Raw genomic sequence first — 22,104 nt, 5'->3', positions numbered from 1 at the left:
TGCATATTAGCAATCTAAATGTGTGCCAAACACCTGATCTTAGCCTTCTTAGTTGATACTCTTTTTGACAAGCAACATTCTGCTTTATTAGGTTATGTCATGTTACGTTATAGAGCTGTGCTAGGGAACAGGAGCTGGAAGAACACAGTGGTTGTGCTCTCTTGGTGGAAATGAACACCCAGGGCAAGGAGAAGGGCTTTTGACAGCAGCCAGAATTTCAGAATAACAAGAACAAAGTAGAATATCTGTATTTGTATCCTCAGGTAATTTTTTTTTCCTCTCTATATATACACTTAACACATTTCAAATGGCAATAAATCATTGAAAATGCAACCCCATAGGTTGGAAAATAGATGGAGAAATCTTTGTGGCAAAGACAGACGTTATTTCTGAGGGTCCACCTCTTCCCTCTCTCTTCCACCTGGACTGCAAAGCAAAAGTAGATTATTTTACAGCTCATTATTGAACCCATTTGAATGAGGTGTCACAATATTCTATGGGAGATGATGCCTGCCTGCAGGAAGAGTCCAACAAAGATGAAAACAGAAGCAACACTGACTCTACTAATGAATTCTCTTCATCTATTTTGCCTTGGTTTGCTCCTTCAGAGGTTTGGGGTTCTTTTGTTCTTCAATGATTCTTTATTACAGAAAGAGACACTGAATAAATTCACTTTGTACAATTATCTATCGAAATCAATCAAAGCAAAAGATCATTTCTGGTTTGGCCTGTGAAATTCTGGGGACGTGAGGGTTTCTAAAGGATGCAGAGTGATGAAGATCTCGGAGTTAAGCAGTACAATGAATTCTTTAAAGAAAATGTCTTTTCCTAAAGGCCTTTAAAAATTGGGTTAAATAAGGACACTGCATATTTGTCCCTGTCATGGGTGAGATGAAGAGATTAAATGATGATTTATGTGCCTCCACAGCTGCTTTTTTATACCTATGATTAATAAGCATAAAGGGATGGAAATCTCCTCTCCCTCACTGGAAAATCCGAGTTGCTTTGTGTAACAAAACTACAAACACGCCATGAAAGAGCCCAAACTCCTGCCTAGGGATTTTGATCCTCAAGGTTGAAAAGTGGAGATTGAAAAGGCACAGCCAACTTCTTCCCCACATGGATTCAACTGAAAGGGAGTGGGTTTAGATGGGATATTGGGAAAAAATTGTTCCCTGGGAGGGTGGGCAGGCCACAGGGTGCCCAGAGGAATTGTGGCTGCCCCTGGATCCCTGGAAGTGTCCAAGGCCAGGCTGGAAGGGGCTTGGAGCAGCCTGGGATGGTGGAAGGTGTCTCAGGGGTGGGGCTGGATGAGCTTCAAGGTCCCTCCCAACCCAAAGCATTCCACGATTCCATTATACAATCAAAAATGGACCTGCTCCCTGTAAAACAGTGGATCCCTAAGAGATCTCATCCTCCTGCTTTTAATTATTCAAGTCAGGGACACTTGTCATGGTTTTAATGGAGAGACACGGACAGGTGACACAGCACCTAAAATGAGAGTAAAACTGATAACATGACATATTGTGTCATTAAACTAAAAATTGCTACTAGCAGCTCATTACTTTCCAAAATCTATTCCCATTTCAGAGTGAGGTATTACACAGTTAATTCTCAATTGTCAGGAAAACCTTTTCCTCCTGCTGCACTGCGCTTCCTTTATTTTTTCTCCCTCCTTTCTCGGATGTCTCATAACAACTGAAATTTTGTTCTCAGAAAAAAAAAAAAATAGGGCTGATTTCTCACAGTGAAAATATTGCACAGATTTTCCATACTGCTCCGGAGTTTTTTGGTGTTTAACTCTATTTTTAATAAGAAATTGCAGTTTGTTTCATATTAGAAGCTGAGGGTAAGAGATAGGAAAGGGAACTGTGACCATCTTTGTTGTTAGTGCCTGAATCCTAAAAAAGTCTGAATTTTTGCACCTTTCTAGTATTAAAAAAAAAATTAATATAATAAATATGAGAATTTAAGGATCTTTTTCCCCCTTGTCCCAGGGCACAAAGCCTCAGACCAGGCACCCCAAGCAAATCTTGACAGGAATTCCAGGGACTACTTTCCCACACAAGTGTTTGGTGTTGGCTTTTTTCTTCTCAGAGAACAATTGCCAGAAAAGAAAGAAAATATGGTAAATTTTCTCAGATGGAATTTTCAAAATGAGTAGATAAATCCACACATTCAGAGACTGGACTCTAATGAAGCCAAACTAATTGATCATATTACACCCATCTACTATTTTGTCCTTTATTTAGAATGACAGGATGGAATACAACTAAATAAATGAATTTTTATCTATTTTTCTTGGCCTTTCTTGTGTTTTTCCCCCCTTGGACTACCCATAATCCAAGGCAGAGCTGTAGCCAGCAGGCAATTAAAAGAACATCAGAGTTAAAAACCCTTTCCCCGTGTATTGACAGGCCCCCATCTATTGTGCTATGACAGCACGAGGAGGTGCTACAGGTGCTTAATTCAATCCAGCCCCCTCTGAGCAGACAATGTCTTCATAGGAGACCAATATCCAGGAGATGAAGAGGAGGGAAAGAAAAATTAACTGTGTAAAGTTCAGCTAAGGGGGAGAAAATTGATATATTGACATAAATAGCTGAGGCTGTACAGGTAGTAATCGTTATTGCTCTGGCCAACGAGGGCTGGTTCTCTCTATTGAAGTCTGGCTCAGGTTGGTGCTCAGCTGATGAAAAATGGAACAATTGTTTGAAACAAGAATCTGCAGCAAGGTAAATAAAATGAGCTTAGGGCAGGCAGTTTACAGCTCTGTGGTATAAAGAGGTTTAAGGGGAAGCTGATATTTATTGTATTAAAGCATATTCTGAATGAGTTTCGAGCAATCATTTCCCAAATGGCTCTAAGAAAATGGGAAGGCTTCTCATTAGGATGAGAAGTGGATGAAAAAGTAAATAATCTTTTTTTTTTTAAAGCACATCTATTGTGTCATGTTTTGTAATTGAATTAAGGGGAATCAGGCTGATAGTTCTTCAATATCTCAGTGAAACATGAGGAAGCAGCAGATTGAGATGTGGTAAGAAATAAACATTAAGAGCCATAAAAATCACGTGTGGGAGATGGGCATGGACAGGAGATTTCCCACTGAAAGTCCTCTCTTCCTCCCCTTCAAAACCAGTGCTAAAGCTCAAGGCAATTAAAACATATCCAAGCACTGCAGCCACTTTGGGCCAGCCCAGAATTTTAAAGAAAACAACATATTTTTATCATCATTTAAGCCTACACTCTGTGGGAGTCCTGCTGATCTTTAATTATCACTTGTATATATAGAACACAGCTGTTCTCTATTTCTATAGAAAAGGAAACACTACAAAATGCATTTTTTTTTCCAACTCATGTAGATTAAGTCTTGCAAGTTCCAAAAAAATGATGCTGGAAAAAGTAGTGGAATAATAGACTGGCTTTGCAAATAGAAATTGTAAACCCAAATTCCCAAAGTTGCAGTAGAAATGCTGTAGGAATAAATATTTTGTGAATGCTGAAGGACTCAGTAATGGTTGGACTGGAGGAACTGGGAGGTCTTTTCCAGCCTTAATGATCCTGCAATTCCATGCTACAGGTTGGACAAGCTATTCTTGCACACAATCTCTCAATGAAATCAAATTCTGCTGTCCAGTACATGACTGTTCGTGAGTTAACAAATTGGATAAATTGGGATGCAGTTACGAATAACTCTGATGGACAATAACCAGGCCTTGTTTTCTCCTTTTCCCTCAAGACCTGGAAAACTTCGAGACGAGACCGAGAAGCCCGGTGTCAGTGAGAGAGGGACAAGGAGTGGTCCTGCTCTGTGGAACTCCCCCCCACCATGGAGGTACGATGGGGGACAGCCTGAGCAGCCCCTGCTCTGCCTCAGGAGCAGCAGAATTCCCTGTGGGATTAGCACTGGAATTTCCTCGTGCATCATTTACCGGGGTTTGCAACAAATTTGGATTTTGTTTCTTCAAAAACCACTGGGTTCGTGCATTTTTAGGGCCCTTTCTTACTATTTTGTCAGGGAGTAGTGATGCCTTAAGGAGCTGGAACAGAGGCTAAATGGAATTAAGAGCAATAAAATGGATTTTTATTGAAGTGCCTTCAAAGGCCACACCCTGGCAGTACCTGAGCCACAATTGTGGCTCTGCCCAGATGGCTCCAAGATGGAAGAAAAAAGGGCTTGGTCATGAGATCTCACATTTTTATAAGTTTTAGTCCATTTGCATACAGGAGTCCAATTAATAGCTTCAAATTATGAAGTTTCCATCCTCCTTGCTTGCTTGCCCACCCCTCTCTTTTCATGTTGTTCATGCTTTGGGCCTGAAGTTTGAAGAGATTGTCCTTGACTCTCCAGCTAGAACAGGATTGTTTTGTCTTCACCACCCTGAGAAAAGATCCTAGTAACACTTAACATAAAGCTAAAAGCTGCACACCAAAACAGGACAGAAAAACTTAAAATCCAAGGTTCAAATTTAACCTGTCATTCCTTGGGACACAGCAAGGACAGCATGAAGACCCTCTGCTGACTTTCCTGGTTATCCCAGGGCCTTGGTCCTCATGGAATGGCAGAAAAGCAGCCCTCAGCAGTTCCTCCTACACCAAAACTACTCCAGCTCTGCATGGAATGGCTCCTTTCCCCTTTAGTGCCTGCTGCTGCAGTGCCCTCATTTGAATCCTGCATCAGACACAGTGGATTTGTCTTGAAGGTTTGGGTTCTGCTCTTGAATCACTGATTTTATTCCTTCCTGATAATCAGAGAATAATTTATATTGGAAGTGGCTTCTGGAGAGGTGAAGGAGGGCCTAGATCAGGTTTCATAGTAATTGTCAGTGCTTCAGATGGGGAATAAGAAGGAGTTTTCTGATGAATTATTTGGGGGTGCTCACCATAAGACCCTGGAGATCTTCCTTTCTGGGTGGGGTAAATCCAGGCGAAATTTTTACCCAAGCAGAGCAAATATTTATTAATAGAGGGGAAATATCAATGGCATAGTTACCAAATTGTCTTGTTCTGCCCTTAAAGAATGAGCAGCTCTTGGATGACTGACGTTCTGCTTTTGGCAGCAGTGACCACACATCCACAGGAGCTGCAGTTTTCCATGTCCTGCTCCCAGCAGTCCTCAATCCTTCTTAAAGAAGCAGAGTTATAAGCCAAAGTCCCAGGAGAAGGTAAATAGTGATGTGGAAAGAGGAGGCAATATTTCAGAGAGGGAGAAAATCCCCATCAATCAACAGGAGCCCCTCCAGTGCTATGGAGAGGCAGTGTCAGCTCACTGGGTGTTTACAGCCCTATGAAAGGAGGACATAATCAAGGAGACAAAGTGAAACATGGTCCTTAAGGGCACAAAAGGCTTCAAAGAGTTCCTCAGATGTATCAGTGGGACAGGCAGAAAGACAAGACATCCATCCTGCAGCCACTGAACTATCTATTTCCCTCCTGCTGCAGGGTAAAATTATGATTTGACAAATAGGAAGGAGGAGAAGAAAGCATTCAGAACAAATAAATAGTTACCAGGTGAGTTCCGCCCAGATTAACTGAAGTGACAACATGGTATCCACCAGCAAAGCCTTTCCCAGAGTGTTCCTGCAGCTGGGGCTGGGAGCTGCTGACCAACAGGCCTGGAAAATCCATTCCCTGCAATAACAAGTCCCCAGAGAACAGAGCCTGAGTCCTTTTGTCATCCCTAAACACTCTGTTCAGGATCCAAAATTATATACCATGGGGATGAAGTACATGGTGAGAGCCATGACAAGTCAGAGACTATTTCAAGATGCTTGGGAAGTTGTTTTTGTTGAAAAGGATTGTACATTTAGGGTTTTTTTTTTTAATTGCAGCCCTTGCCTCTACCTCACAATACCTACAGAAGGAAGGATTACAAACTGTGCTTCCAGCTCACATTACAAGAGCTCTGTGCAGCACTTTAAATGTGTCAGGAATTAGAGAGATGTCAAGGAATTTGGAAGATAAGCCCTACCAGCAGGGAAAGAGTTGCCTTTGCTGTGATGTAATGACTTGAAGGAAGACAGGAACCTTCTGTACAGCAGTTGTTTGAAGCAGCTGCTATTAATATAGGAAATTTGATATAGGAAGCACTGGGTAAAACCTCCTGCCAACCTCTAAAAGACAGGATAACAATAGAAGAAGAGGAATAGAAAAAATAGAATGGAAAACAAGGAGGGTTCATTAATTCAGTTCCTCCCATATAACATCAAGAAGATGGAACGAGAGCTGCAGAAGTGTTTCTACCACCCATGGTCTCTAGGGAAGTGTCTCACGTCTCTTTCTCACATTGCCAAGTTTGTCTGGTCTTGCACCACTGGAGTTTTACCTCCTGCTCACAGGGAAACTCTGCAGAGCTCATGAGGACACTCAGCTGCTTATCAGACACCAAAAGTGCTGGTCCATGGTCAAAAGTATTTAAAATATTTAAAGCTTAATTGGAATTAAACTTAATTTTCCAATAGAGACGACAAGGAAAGATGTGCTGCTTCTTTTTTGTGTGCTGGTTTCTTAACTGAGAGCACTGCTAACCTATTTTTGTACAAGAGAAATGAGTGATTCATGCAAATAGAGGACAAAAATATATTAGTCAGCTATAAAACAAAAACAAACAAACAAACAAAGCCCACCAAGCAAACAAACAAATGTACAAAAAGGCTGCTCCAGCAGCTGTCACATGAGCTTTAAACATCTCAGAGAACAAAAAGAGAATTCCATATTGCTGTGAACTAATATTAGGACTTTCAGGACTGATCAAACACAAGCATGAAAGAAAAAAAAAAATACCCACCCAAGTTTATATCTTAGCTCAATTAGGACATTAAAAATTACAGTTAACAGACCAAAAAATCACAGCCTGTCATTAGCTTTTAAAGCAAGAGCAGGGCTGCCCCAGGTTACCTGACCCACCCCAAACCCTTTACTCCCTCAGCCTGCCCTTCCTCACTAATTTATGCACTGGTGTCTCTGGTTATTTATGAGGCTCATTTCCACACCTTGCAAAGTTCAGCTCTGCCATCCCTCTGCTGGTTAGCGAGGCTCAGCGGGGCAGGGGGGACCAGGTGAGCTGGATTTTTTCCTCAGCCTCATCCCATCTCTGCTTTAAGTTCTTTAGGCCAGCCCTTTCCCCCTGTGTAATCAATATATAGTAATATTTTACTAGTGAAAAAAAAAAGTGGTTTTTAGAGAGCTCTGAGGTGGGGAAAGGCGTGGAGGGAGGAAGCTGGAAGAAGCTTTAATTTCTGCAGATACACATGAGCTTGACCTGCCTGTGCTTAAGAAGCTGCTGCCTAAATGGTAATACTTGACACAAGACTATGGGGTGGACTGTTGTTCATTTATTTCCTTAGAAGTGAAGCCTGATCTAAAGCCTGTTTCCTGCGAGCTGGCTCCCTGCAGAGCTTTAAGGAAGTTGCTAATCTTGTTAGGAGCAGCAGGATCACTCTGCATTTGCATTTATTGGTGTGGAAGAGCTGCCAGGGTTGGGAGTGGGACTGGAGGCTCTGGGTTTTCCTGTGTGCTGGCATTGCTCTAGAGAGGCTGAATAAACCCCAGAACACTCCTAAGGATGGAGGAGCCCCCCGTGGACCTGCTTGGGGGGGGGTAAAAATCCCCAATTCTCAGCCTGCAGAAGGTTGGGGAAGGAGGTGAAATGTGAGGCTGAATAAACCCCAGAACACTCCTAAGGATGGAGGAGCCCCCCTGCTTGGGGGATAAAAATCCCCAATTCTCAGCCTGCAGAAGGCTGGGGAAGGAGGTGAAACGTGAGGCTCAATAAACCCCAGAACACTCCTAAGGATGGAGGAGGCCCCCGTGGACCTGCTTGGGGGGGTAAAATTCCCCAATTCTCAGCCTGCAGAAGGTTGGGGAAGGAGGTGAAATGTGAGGCTGAATAAACCCCAAAACACTCCTAAGGATGTAGGAGCCCCCGTGGACCTGCTTGGGGGGTAAAATTCCCCAATTCTCAGCCTGCAGAAGGCTGGGGAAGGAGGTGAAACATTAAACGTGAGGCTCAATAAACCCCAGAACACTCCTAAGGATGTGGGAGCCCCCATGGACCTGCCTAGGGGGTAAAATTCCCCAATTCTCAGCCTGCAGAAGGCTGGGGAAGGAGGTGAAACGTGAGACTGGGTGTGTGCAGAGGATGGGAGGAGATGAGAAAGGACCTTTGATTTCTGCATTTTCTATTAAACGCTGCACTTGATAAAGTGCACAATCTGAAAGGGAGGGTTTGAAGTGTCTCTCCCTTTCTAGAACCCAGTGCCTCAGTCTCTCTGCTCCTGTGAGTCTTTAATCCAGCTTTCCCACAGCTCCAGAGGCAGGGAGAGCCCCGTCCCTGAGCCCAGCCTGGATCCAGCAGCACTGATTTGGGTTTGCTCGGGCTGAGGGAAGTGCTGAAATGTTCAATGCCCCGGATCTGTGTATCAGGAATGATTATCAGCTCTTTCCCAGCCGAGCTCTGAAGGAAAACTCTCAGGACTGGCAGTGGTGGGAGATGCTCTCCAGCCTGGCCAAGCTCAGGAATTGCCCACCTGGAAGGTGAGGTGGATCAGCCAGCTTTTGGGGTCTCTGGGGTGAGAAGGGACACTGACACCACAAATTAAAAAAACAAAAAACAAAACACACCCTAATATTGCAGCACTATAAAATAACTCCTGCTCTGCCATCAAAGTGAGAGCAAAGGGCTTTTTCTCTTTTTTTTTTTTTGGCTCATTCAGTGGATCTGCTCATCGGATTTATTCCAAGTGACCCAAAATGAAAGATTTTATAACACAGTTCTGGATTTTTTACTCTTTTACCTGTTGCTGTAGTAACTTTCCAAGAAAAGATACTGAGTGAGGGAGTAGGTTGTTGGTATTATGCCTTAAAAGCCTGAAAAAAAAAAAAAAAAGTTCAGTCTCCAAAGTTTGGCTCCTTCCTCTTGAGATTTCATCCAACTCCCACTGAAGTCAATTAAAATTAGGATTTCTACAGAGTTTAGTGGAGCTGAATTAGGCTCTAGGCAAGGATAGCCTGCAGATGGGTGATGATGAACCTGCATCCAGCTAGGAGAGGGGAGTGTTTATATCCCTCATACTGGGGGGGAAAGGGATTTAAATATGACTAAGAGGGGCCTGTGCTTGTTTCCAGTTAATGGGAAAATTCATCAATAGCCCCTGAAGCAATGGTGGGGAGCAGACAGGGAGAAACTTCAGAAAATGAAGTCAGCTGGAGCCCCCTGAGAACAGAAATCAGGACAGAAAAGGTCTGGTTCTCTTTTATTGATTAATTAATTCACAGATTGACCTCCTGAAGAATGTCTGTGTAGCACAAAGTTGGCTTTAATAGAGTTTTATTTTATTCCATCCTCCAAAGAGAATTCAGCTGCATCACCTGCTCCTACGCCTGGAGTCTGGGTTTTGGTTCCATGCCATAAAATATTTTAAAGAATATTTTGGAGAGAATCCTTTTGGAGTCTTGGCAGGTACAGGGATGCCCTTAGAGGGGGTCAGGGCTTTCTTCAGCTCTGCAATTGCCACCACCAGAATTTGGCAGAGAAATTCCAAACTGCTTTTCCCTATTACTCATTCTTAAAATTATTTCCAGATTCTCTTGGATACGCTATCCTGGAATGGAAATCTGGGCATCCAAATGTCAGATTTAAGCACCCAGAGTGGTTTTATTGCCCAGAGGTGCCTTAGTGCAGCTCTGAGTAAGGAGGAAGGCAAGAATTCCAGCAACAGGAAAAGCACATTGGGGTATCAGCCCTCAGTGCTTTGGGAATTCTGGAGAGAGGGGAGATCCAAGGTATTTCTTCCACAGAAATCTGGACAACATTTAATTGAACACAGATTAAAATATTTACCTGCAAATCTTCAGCGTTTTCTGTAGAGTCCCCGTCTTGCAGCTTAGAGACCTTCAAAAAAAAACGAGTTGAAATCAGAATTTTGCACACTTTGGTCTGCTTGCCCAGACAGTCTGCAGTCAGCAAAACCTGTTCCCGAGACAGGGAAACAGTCTGTGTATCTCTGCAAGACAGATCACGTCATGGCTGCATCCCTTATTTCTCATCCTTCCCGCAGGAAAAGCCCTCCATCTCCAGCTTTCCTCCCGTAAACAGATGCTTTAAGCACCTCAAACTCCAAGGGCAGGTAAATGTGCCAAGGTTTGGATCTTGTGGGTGAGCACGTGGACCTGCACACACCTTGTGTAACCCTGAGAATTAATTGCTGCATCTCCCAGTTTTACTGCAGAGCACGGGAAAGTTTCGCATTATCTGCAGTAAAAGGGAGCCCGTTGCAGGATTTAGCCAAGTATAGAAAGTGTCATTGATTGCTCCCTGGAGATGCATCATTTCTAATGAGAGTCCTAAAATGCTGGAAGCTGATAACATAAAACTCCACAAAACTACTGGAGTTTGCAGACTTATTACCATACTGCTCCCAAGCCGGAGCTGAGGGGGGGAGAGCAACGTAAATAATCTTTTTGGAATGGGGTTGTTGATGGGGGAAATGTGTAAAAATGAAGCTGTTGGCAGAACACTGTTAGCTTATGAATTATGCATTTAATTAAGAGGAGCTAAACTGGTGGATTTGGAAAGTTCTGATTTACTGTGGCTTGTAAAAGACAGGGTTTGAGTCCTGCTCCTGCTGTTGGGTGCAGAGCAGCTGCAGAGAGGGGCTGGCAGGACACCCTGGGTGACCCCACACTGGGGGATCAGCTCTGAACCTGCTCCTCAGTGCCCAAGGCTTGGCCCAAAAGTCTTTCCCAAAAACAGGGAGTGGTAAACTCACAAGGATATCTGCTTTTCCAGGGTGGGCTGGTCAGATAAATCAGTTTTAAGTTGCCTGGTCTTACAGATTTACATTATCAAGATTTGCATTGTGGAGCACCACGTGGGAAATGGGGGCAGGGAAGGGGCAGGAAGTGAGAATGGAGCAGGAAGTATGGAAGATAAGGGGATGCCCATTATCAAATGAGCCATAGGATCAAATTTTAAGTCGTCTCCAAAGAACTTTTGTGCAGCTCAGCTTATCCCTCCATTAAAATCCAGTGTTCAAGCTCCTTTTAACCAGTTTAATTTTCCATATTGGGAGTGAAGAAAGGAGCTGTAGCACTGGGCAGCAATTTGCCCTCAGGATTTTCAGAGGGAAAGTGCCATAAACAGGAATTATTTACTAAAGCAGCTTTCCCACGCCATTGCAGCACCACCATTCCTGCTTGGGAGCAGGCTAGGCAGGAAAATGAGAAGTAGCAGGAGGCAGAAACTGCTGTGACCTCCTGAAGTGGCTTGAAATGAGCTGAAAACTCGAGCAACGCTTACCTGGATGTTGCCCTGATTTTTAAAAGTGTTACGTTTTCTTTTATAGTTCTTTTGAAAGTTTTGAAGTTCTCATAAAACTTCTTCAGCCTTCTGATAATGTTTACATATTTGAGAGTCAGAGTTCCCAGACAATTTAATGTATAAATGGAATAGTTTACATATTTCTCTGTGGGTGGAGAGAAATGATTGATTGATCTTTGGAGCAGTGTGGTTGGAGAGGTGGTAATTCCATCCTCCAATCCACGGTCACCTTTGGAATCCTATAAATACCAGATGTTTGAATAAAACTGGCTCTTTTTCTCTTTTAAACTTCCCAAGCTTCTATGTACTCATTTTGTGTCCAATGGCAGCACCTGGCCTGTGCTAATTTGTGCCTCCCCAGTGGTTTTCCCTCGTTCTCGGTTCCGCTGCGAGGGACGCGTGACGTGTGTCTGGTGTTTTCCAGGCTTGTCCTACACGTGGATCTTCAACAATAACACCTTGGATCTTCAGGAAGACAGCCGGCGCTTCGTGTCCCAGGCAACAGGGAACCTGTACCTGGCCAAGGTGGAGCCGTGGGATGTTGGGAATTACACGTGTGCCGTGAGCAGCGCCGAGGCGCAGCGCCGGGCGTGGGGAACCCCCACGGCCCTCGCCCTGCGCGGCGATGGTGAGTGCTCAGCGGGGCTTGGCTGCCTCTAAACCCCAACTGCTCCTGCTCCAGATGTGGGGAATTCACCCCCATGTTGGGAAAACTCCCCCAGTGAAGGTTGTGCAGCAGGGCACGGCCCCACGGTGACGATGCCTTTTGGGGCTTACCTAAAACCAGAGGTCAGACAGAATTAAGGGAATAAAAAGTGGTTATATTTATTGAAGGGCCTTAGGTATATTTAGGTCTAAATGTACCTGACTGAAACCAGAAGAAAAATGTAATGTACCAGATGAAACCCCCCAGGGGCTACACCCAAAAATGGATGATAGGTCACAGGTTTTTATATTTTTATAAGTTTGGTCCATTTGCATATCGGGGGTGAATCTCCCAATTACAGCTTCAGCTAATGAAGTCACTGACCCCAAGTTTGCTCCCCCAAGTCACTTTTGTTCCCATCTCTCTGGCCTGAGGCAGTGAGGTGTCCTTGATTGCCAGGCCTGGAGAGGAATTGTTGTGTCTGCCCCAACTGGGGAAGCAGCAGCTCACACTGAGTGTGGAGTTTGGAGTTACACACTGAAGAACTGCAGGGTTACAAATAGATGGGAAATAGAAACGCTGAAATCCTGAGGCACCAGTGACGTTGGAGCTGTCAGGGATGGGGATGAGGAGATGAACACGCAAGGAAAGTTCACAATGGCCCTGAACAACAAGAGAATGTCACGTGGCATGTTAATATTTCCCACCTCGTGCCCATGTTGAGGTTTAAATCCAATAAATCTTTCCAAATTTGTCATCTAAGTATAGCTCAAATATTAAATCCAGAGAGCTGCTTCAAATCAAGTTGCTGAGGTGAGAAACTCCCCTGCACACGTACAAACCCCTTCCTGGCAACATTTGTAATTAAATGTTCATGGGGAGAAATACAGACCTGCAAATCTGTACACAAAGTTTGTTTTGGGAGTTTGCCCACCTAAATTCCAATATACTCGTGCTGTTTGCAAAGCAGTGGTGACAATCAGTGACAAAAGTCTGTGCAGAGTTGGATTTGGAGGATAATCAAAGCTCAGCTGTGCATTATGGAATAATAAATAAATAAAGCATGGAGTAATGCTTTCACTGCGAGCCTGTGCTGTTCAGTAACATCAGCAGATCACACAAAGCAAAGCTGCACTTCCTCAGCTCCAAAGTTAATAATTTGGCACAAACTCTGATTGCAGATGCTTAAGATCTTTTCTGATTCCTTTTTTTCTTTTCATCACGCTATTCCTTTTCTCAGACTCCTTCTATCAGTCCCTTTCTCTTCTCCCATTCTCTCTGCTGGCCTCTGGATTGACTCCAGTGCTGGCAGCCTCTGAGGCAACAGTGGAAGTTGCATGTGCAATATTATCCAGATGCCTGTTAAATATAAAACAAGAATTGGTTCATTTTCTGTGTGGGATCTGGGCAAAGACACTGCAGGAAAATACCTGATTTATGTTCATCCCTATGGCTGGAATGAGTTTCACTGTGAGACACAGAAAAGATATTGAAGAAGTTCAGTTAAAAGTTTAGTTTCCTAAATCCATCCCAAACCTGCTGCAAAATTAAATGCCCTGAGTTAATACTGGATTATTTGTGATTCATCAGATGTTCAGCCAGATTTTCAAATATGATAATTCCATCTAATTACATCGGCCTTCCTCAAGTCTGCAACTCACATTTGGATGTTTTAAAGAAATTTTAAGAGTTTTGCAAGCAGTTTGCACATGGGATTTCCTGATTTTCTTGCACATAGGATCAACGCAGTGCCCTGAGAGTGACTAGTGGCAAAATTGTTGCTTGATGAGGGGTGTGAACCCAAAATTATCTCAAAAACCTTGATGCACAGCAGACTTGTAATGCAAAACTTGTATAAAGTCACGCTCTTCAACTCCCAAATGCAGGGAATGGAGAGATTTCACAGAGTTTGCAGCAGAGGGTTGAGCTCCACCCAGGAGGTTCAGCCTGCTCCGCCGTGTGCCACTCGCCACGAGGCTCTGAAGTGATTCATGCCACCCTTCCTTTCACCCTGAAGTTCTGTTGCACAAGGTCTGGGGCTCAGCTGGAGTGAGCTGTTTTGATGTTCCACAGGTGTGATGGGGGAGTATGAGCCAAAGATTGAGGTGCGCTTTCCAGAGACAACCTACGCAGCCAAGGGCTCCTCTGTCAGACTGGAATGCTTTGCCCTGGGAAAGTAAGAGCTTTGTTTTTATTAAATGTGGGATTTAACACCGCTCCCTTCACGTTAGAATTATTCTGGTCAGAAGGGGATTTGTGAATCGTATGGGTTTTTTTAACCTTGCTTTGATTGTTTCTGTGCCGTGTGTTCCCAAGGAAATGAGAGAGAGCACTGGGCTGTAACTGAGGCTCACGCGGGTGCAGCTCGAAGCAGGGGGAGGAAATGTGGGAAAAGGAGGGAAAACAGGAGCAAAGATTTTCTCTCCTGAGAGTAGTTTTGATTCTGAGATGAGACCTGACTCCAGGTGACAGCGCTCGGTGTAACTGCACCCTCACCCCTGGTAGATATCGAAATCGGAACGGTTTTTGTGCTTGTGTGACATTACAGAATCACAGACTGGTTTGGGTTGGAAGGGACCTTAAAGCTCATCCAGTTCATCAAGTTTCAACCCCCTGCCCTCAGCAGGGACATCTTCCACTGTCCCAGGCTGCTCCAAACCCTGCCCAGCCTGGCCTTGGGCACTGCCAGGGATCCAGGGGCAGCCACAGCTGCTCTGGGCACCTGTGCCAGGGCTGCCCACCCTGCCAGGGAACAATTCCTTCCTAATATCCCATATAAACCTACCCTTCTTCGATTTGAAGCCATTCCCTGTGTCCTGTCCCTCCATCCCTTGTCATTTGTCTCTCCCCAGGTTTCCTGTAGCTCCTTCAGGCCCTGCAAGGCCACACTGAGCTCAGCCCAAAGCTTCTCCTGTGCAGGTGAACAATGCCAGCTGTGCCAGCCTTTCCTCCCAGCAGAGCTGCTCCATCCCTCTGATCCCCCTGGAGCCTCCTCTGGGCTCTCTCATTGCTAAAAAGCAAACGTGGGGATTCAGGTTATGTTTGAAGAGTATGTGGGATGCATCTCCTGACCCTCCTGTCTCCAAAGCGATGCTGAGGAGCCCTGGGAAGACCCAGCAGCAGCCCTTCCTTCCAAAAATCCATTTTCCTGCATTTTCCTGTGTTTTCTTGCACTTTCCTGTGTTTTCTTGCACTGCTGTGCCTGTTCCCAGCTGCAGTGGTGGCTCAGGCAGCTGCTCTGCATTCAGGGAGCAGCTGGGGGACTGAATCACTGTAACCAGCCCACAAACCCCAGTCTTTCCACTGAGCATCTTTGGAAAAGCCCAAATAACCCTGAGATTGTTGACCTCTATTTAGTTTAAGTTCACTTTGACAATCCATTTTAAGGCTGTAAGCTTTTAAAGTGTTTAGAGCTTTCCCAGAGGTTAAAAGCCTGACTTGCAGACAGCACAAATTAATCAAATGTTCCTCTGGAACCTGGGCTGGCAAGTAGAAAAATAAAGCAAATAAAAAGTTAATAAGATTGAAATGGCCTTGCCTTTCAGATGAGATTTCTATACAAACTAATAATACAGCTAATTTTTATTAAAGGCATATGCATTTTTTTTTGGCCCAAAAGCAGTACCAGACTTTAGCACTCTTGGTAAAACTGATTTTCTTTCCCAAATACTGTCAAGCTACTTCTCTTTAAATACCTCCTTAATTGTGTGTTAGTCCGTGCAGGCTTTACATTTCAAGTTGTCATTTCTTATTTCCATCTGTTGCATGGAAAGCATTGAACAATGATAGAGAAAAAAAAAACAGGAAATGAGATGTACAAGGCACTGACATCTTAGTGAAGGGGCAAAGATGGGTCATGTTAATGTGATGAACAGATTTTGCCATTTTAAGAACATCTTAAGGAGAAAAAAGGGGACTGAAAGGACATATGGATAATGAGATCCCTCAGGGAGACCCTTCTATGCAGTGCTTAGGAATGCCTGAGAGGGTTAATGCAGCTTTAATGTAGATTTTCTTCTTCATGTGCAGCTGAAAGCAGTGCAGCCAGACTTCCCTGGAGTTATCCTGCTTAAATACCAGGGATCCACGTCCAAAATCCACTTTGCACACACTCTCTGGTGCACCCCGTGTTGGAGGTGCTGCCTGGGAGCAGAGGCTCTTGGGTGGTGATACTGGGGAATTTCTCACAATTTCTCCTCTTAAATTTTTTCTTTAGAAGTTCAATGTCTCTCACAGGTTTCAGTCTGTGGGGTTTTTTTTTCTCTCTAAACAGAGCCTTAAATCACCTTTTCACCAACATGTCCATCAGTGGAAAAGCTTTATTCCAGAGCTGGCACTTAGATGTGAATAAAGCAAGCCAAACAGATTGCAGGTGAAACACTCTTAACTTATTAGATAAGGCCAGATTTCTAGAGGTATGCAGGTGATTAGTGGCATTGTGAAAAGCTGGAAGTTTCCTGCCTCCAACTGTTTGCAATTGCAGGCAGAACCATCTAAATGCAGCAGCACCTTCAGATTCCCAAACTCCACTAAAACCCTGGCCCCTGCTATTGTCTGTTTATGTTAAAATCAATTCAGCCCAGCATTTGTTGAGCTGCACCTCTGATCTGCCACGAGCACCGGTGGTTATTATCTCGCTCAGGTTTCAGAACTGCTTTCCCATTATCCATAATTTTCTATATTCACACTGTTAGGCCGCTGGCTCCGACAATGCTGCGGCTGCTGCTGCCTGGGCACTGTGAATAGCAGAAATCTTTCATGCTGAAGGCAGATCATAGGCAACCTGCTGGGGTTTTGGGCTGCAAAAGGCTTAAATGAAAGTAGTTTTGTGGTATTTAGAGAAATAGCGTCCTTTTCTGTGTGGAACAGCAAATCACACCAATTGGGCCTCGCTCAAAAGGCACTTCCACAGTTCAAACGCAGCTAGGAGAGGCCAGGCTCGTGGATGAGTTTAAAACTTGGTTTAAAACGTCTTAAAGATGCCTTTTTTTAACGTGTGGGAGCTCAAAGTCACCCAAATGTGCTCCTGTGAGGCACCCTGGGGTAGGTGCATGCCACATAGACCTGTTGCAAAGCTCTTTTTGCACTTCACATTAAAATATCACTAAGGACTTCTACAAATCATCTACCAGCCCCAGAAATTCTTCTTGTTTTGAGGAAGACAAGGGGTTAAATAAGCATTTCTCCCTGGAAAGAGGGTTTGGAGGGATGGATCCCAAACGGACAAAGGATCTCAGGCCAGCCCTTGACTTTGAATCTTATTTTATAGAGCAGACACCACAAACAGAAGATTTTGAGAAGCAAATTAGTGCTCGCTCTGATGGGATTATAAGATAAAGTGCAGCTCTCTGATGAATATAAACAGGCAAAAAACTGCACCTTATACTTAATCCTTTGAAAGAGGGAAAACTGAAATATGAAATAGTGGCTCCACTATTTCAAATCCTGCAGCCTGTGGCAGTTTAATAGAAGAGATGAGACTTTGTGTTCTGCACCAATATTCATTACGATGACAGTGTTTAATATTATGCCAGGATTAAAAGTCCTGGTTTGGATCAAGCTCTATTAATCATGCCATATATCCAAATTATTGTTCCCTGTCTTTCAGGGGATTGAGCACCATGGAAAGAATTATGTTCAGTTGAGTTACACTGTGCTGCTTTCTGTGGATTTCTCTCAAAATATTTTTTTTTTTTTTTTTTTTCTTGTTGCACAAATAAGAATAGTCCCTGGAATGAAAATAAGCAAAGTAGTTTCCATGTCTGGTGCACATATTTATTGAACTCTGTCTGTGGTTTATATTTTTCTTCATTCCCTTCTCAAAGAAAGGGAAATAATCAGTTCACAGTCCCTGCAGATGGGCTGTTGCCAGCTGAGGTTGTAAAAAGCATATGTGTATAATATAAAACAAGATTTCTTTCACCCCAGAATATTCATTTTTCATGGGAAGCTCCCACCTATTCCTTTAAATGTATTCACAGAAGGGTTTTTTTTTCCTAGCAGCTCTTGGAATAAGGAGATAATCACACATCTCCAAGGGGGTTCCAAATAACCGTTTTTACTAAATTTACATAAAAATCCCAGGCATCACCTCTGGTGTATTCTCAAGTTGTTGATGTAGGAGCTTTAAAAGGGTCAGTTATGGGATTCTGAAATCCCAGATATGGGGATGACTTTGGGCACCACAAGGGAAGTCTCCAGCCCCCCTTTTCCATCCCTGACCAAAGCAAGGCTTGAATTTGTCCTTTCAGGGATGAGCAGATCCCCTCACACGGCTCAGGTTGTGCCTCAACACCTTGCAGAAAACTGCTGTTTTCAGGTAATCCATCAGGAGGATCCGAAATTAAATGCTTTAATTATGGTGCTCCTCAGATCCTAATTCTCCCTGGTGTCAGCAGTGATGCAGCTTTCAAAGCTCAGCTCGGGCTCATTTATCTAACGAACCACGGGCTTCATTATCCCAAATGCAGATTGAATTTCCCTCTGAAGGGCCCCCAGATGCACAGGACAAAAGATGAGGCATGGTCCCAATGCATCATCTCTGCTGAAAAAAGGTGAAACCTCCCTCGTGGTGTGGGTTCTAATTCTGCAGACAAATTAATTTCGCGTTCGCTGTGACAAGAACTTGTCACCAACCACAAAATATTTTCCATCTCCTTTTCTTTCCCAGTTAGTAACTTATGGTTTTGTGATTCTGCTGCCTGTATGGTGGAATATAAATTAAATTAGTGCTCCTGGATGCTCTGAAGGTTTCAAATAAACTGCAGATTTATGTACTAAGACACTCTCATATTTATGCACTGTTTTCTTATTTACTCAGGAGGAAGCCAGATTTTGTGTATGAAGTGTAATAAATTTGGGAAGTGCACTCATTGTTTCTTTGTGTACTCCAAAACTTTTTAGGCCCAAGCAGTTAATATTTTTAATCTGGTTATTGGAAGGGACTGAATGACAGAAAAGCCCATGAGAGTCAGGGCCACCCCAAAGCTGCAGCAATGACAGGCGCTGACCTTCCAAGGAATATGAACATGCAAAACAATCCCACAAAAATTCACAAGGCTAAATTAGGTTTTATACACAATTGCCTACTTCTAAAGGAAGGTTTCACTCCTTAAAACATCAATTTCTAAATAGATTGTTTGTCCCAAAACCCAATTTAATCAAACTGGTTTTATTATTTTTTTTTTTTAACCTTGAAAGGTCTCACATGGCCTGAGTAAGAGTTGCTATTAGGAGATTTGGTTATAAAGATGGAAACTAGCAGCAGAAAAAAAGTGAAACCAGCCAAAAAAAACCCCCTATTTTGTGCAAAATACGGTGATTGAAGATGCTGGGAATTCTGTAGCAATGAGGCATCAATGGAGAAATACAGATATTCTCTAGGAAGGTCCATCCCGTGGAATTGGCTGAGTTATGGATCCTGCCAGATTCTTCTCCTTTACCTGTAGCTCAGGTGGAGCTGCTGTCCTGACACAGGAATTCCTTCTCCTGATAAAATCCAGGCTCCCTGGCAGGAGAACAAAGTGCAGTTAACTATTTGTTGTCTTTAAACACAGCAAAGCTGATGAGGTTTCTCTGTCCTCCTGCTCAGCTGGCACCAGGAGTGAGTGTCAAACACCCTCACGTTTGGCCAAAAATGAGCCGAGCTTGCCTTGAGCCATCCCCAAGGATGTGATTAAAGGTCTGTGGTGTGGAGAAGGAGATCAGGGGAATGCCTTCTGCTCAAACCTTGGCCAAGCTGACAGAAGGAGCCTTTTCCCACCTAGCACTGCCTCTGGCCTTGGTGTCAGCACAGAATTCCCTCGTTCATGAACAACCAGAGCTGAGAGCAAACAAATGGCTGAGAGAATGGGAAATCTGGAGATGAAGCTCTTTCAGGTGGCAGAATGCATCTAATTATTGCTTTTTTTTTTTTTTCCTCCCATATGGCTGTTGGTTCCCTTTAATCCCTTTGTTATAAAAAAGAAATAAAATTAAATCCAGAAGAGACGCCTTTAAAGCAAGTGGTTAAATGCTCCTGGCATTCTGCAGGCTGCTGCTGCTGCACAGTTGCTGCTCCCCCAGTGTTGAATATGCAGGAGGATTTGAAGAGCCAGCCGTGCTCTCCTTGCTGTGGATCAGTCCCAGCCAGGCTGGGAAGCTCCCCTGGCTGTTTTTCCTGCCTGGAGCACGGCAGTCGTGAGCCAGGCTCGGTCTGCACTAGAGCTGTGCTCCTTTTAAACAGCCAAAAGTACCTTGCTTTATAATCACTGAATAAATAACTGAATAAATAACTGAATAAATAACTGAATAAATAACTGAATAAATAACTGAAACTAACTGGCTGTAGAGAAATCCTGCAGGAATGCTGGCGTGCAGCATTAGTGTGGAGGAAAGAAGGCTCGAGGGAAATCTCATTGCTCTCTGAAAACACCTGAAGGGAGCTGGAGCCAGGTGGGGATGGGCTCTTCTGACATCACAACATCCCCCAGCTGCACCAGGAGTGCTTTGGGTTGGATTTTAAGAGAAACTTGTTCATTGAAAAAGCAGTGAAACACTGAAGTTCTGGAGTCACCAGCCCTGGAAGGCTTCACACCACGAGTAGGTGTGGCACCTCCTGAGATGGTTTAGTGAGCAGGTGGAAGGTTGGACTTTATGGTCTTGGAGGTTTTTTTCCAGCCTGAATGACCCTGTGATTCTGTGCCAAGGTCTCTGGAGGAGACAGCACCTTTTAACAGCTCCCTCAGGAAAAACAAACCCTTATAAATTCCCTAGGAAGGAATGGTATTAAACAACATCATCTGAAATAGCTTTTGGTCTTGATGGAAAGGACAGTTAACAAAGGTGGTGGTGACTGTGGCTGTTGTCCAGAAAGATCTGGAATTTTTTAGAATTTTTTGAACCAAAATGGGGAAAAGTAGAATAAAATCTCAGTTTTGCTTTGCAGCCCTTGGACTGGTTAATAATATCTGGCATGTCCCAGTCACTCCTGTTTGTAGGAAATTGTTCAGAGAATTCACATTTCTCCCAACTCCTGGTTCTTCTTGCTGAGAGGGAAGTTGTGAACATCACAGACACGCAGACTCAAAATGCAGAAATCAGGCCCAAACTTCCTGAATTATTAAGAAATTAATCCATTCTGTATTTGTGACTTGATTTCTTTGTTCAATAAACAAGGACTGGAACTTAAATAATTTAAAGTGTGAGCAGTTACAGTCTCTGCTAAAAAGGAATAAATCCTTTGTAAGTCAGCACTGCGGGCAGGGACCTTGGAGAGTGGAAACAAGGACTTGTAACTTCCATGAAAATTGTGTTTTCAGTTGCTGTGGATGTTACTTCCAGTGGAAAAGAAGTCAGCATTTAGCCAAAGCCCCTGTAAAAAGCTCAAAATTGAATTTGTTAGAAAAAGCAACTTCAGTTTGCAGAAACAGCAAACAACTGTGAAATCTATTAATATTTCAAAGTGTTTTGGTGACATAATAGATCATGAAAGTGAGGCTGCTATGGTTTGTGATATTACCAGAAATCCAAGATGTATTTATAGCTGCCTTCACACTTCACTGTTTTGTGTTGTATGGGATACATTGATCCAAATATAAATGAAAATGATAGAAAGCTTCAAAAACATGAAAAAAGAAATATTCCTTTTTTGTCTCTATCTCTTTCCAGCCTCAGTGTTCTGTTCTTTCCTCTCCTCACTCAATTCTCTGTCTGCTTTCTTCTACCTTGGCTCCCATTTCTTATATTTAGATTTATTGGTATTTTTAGATCTTTTGAAATCTCAGCCAATATTTCCTATTTTGGGGTATGAAAATACCTACAGGGAATTTGTTTGCTGGGAGAACCAGTCAATAATTCAGAACTTCTGTGGTGTTTATTTGGACTTGCAAAGTCACTGCTTCAGTGTCACAGGGTTTAAAAACAGGTTTGAGCCCCAAGAAAGAGTTACTAAGGGGAAAACACAAATTGGCCCAAGAAAAAATCATAGAATTGGCTGAGGATTTCATCCCACTTTGGACCTGTGCTCCTAAATAAATTGGACATGCTATAAAAACTCAGTCTTACATGAATCTCTGTATGTCATGCTTAGGAATTCTTTCTTTTTAAAAAATATTGCTACTCTCAGGAAAGGTTTTTACATTCTTTTTCCTCTGCTGTA

At 43.4% G+C, this 22,104-nt stretch overlaps 1 protein-coding gene across 1 annotated transcript in view; it reads left to right on the top strand.

Moving 5' to 3' along the window:
- Positions 1-22,104, top strand: part of LOC128794276 (contactin-6-like) — a 125,618-nt gene that overhangs the window by 62,498 nt on the left and 41,016 nt on the right. The window contains exons 5-7 of the mRNA XM_053954023.1: positions 3,740-3,835; positions 11,745-11,948; positions 14,040-14,142. Coding sequence (XP_053809998.1) covers positions 3,740-3,835; positions 11,745-11,948; positions 14,040-14,142 — 403 coding nt within the window. The remainder of the gene's footprint in view (positions 1-3,739; positions 3,836-11,744; positions 11,949-14,039; positions 14,143-22,104) is intronic.

This window comes from Vidua chalybeata, chromosome 12 (genome assembly GCF_026979565.1).
Source record: "Vidua chalybeata isolate OUT-0048 chromosome 12, bVidCha1 merged haplotype, whole genome shotgun sequence".
NCBI lineage: Eukaryota > Metazoa > Chordata > Aves > Passeriformes > Viduidae > Vidua > Vidua chalybeata.
Note: the sequence above shows the minus strand (reverse complement) of the source record. Positions and strands in the feature narration are given on the sequence as shown.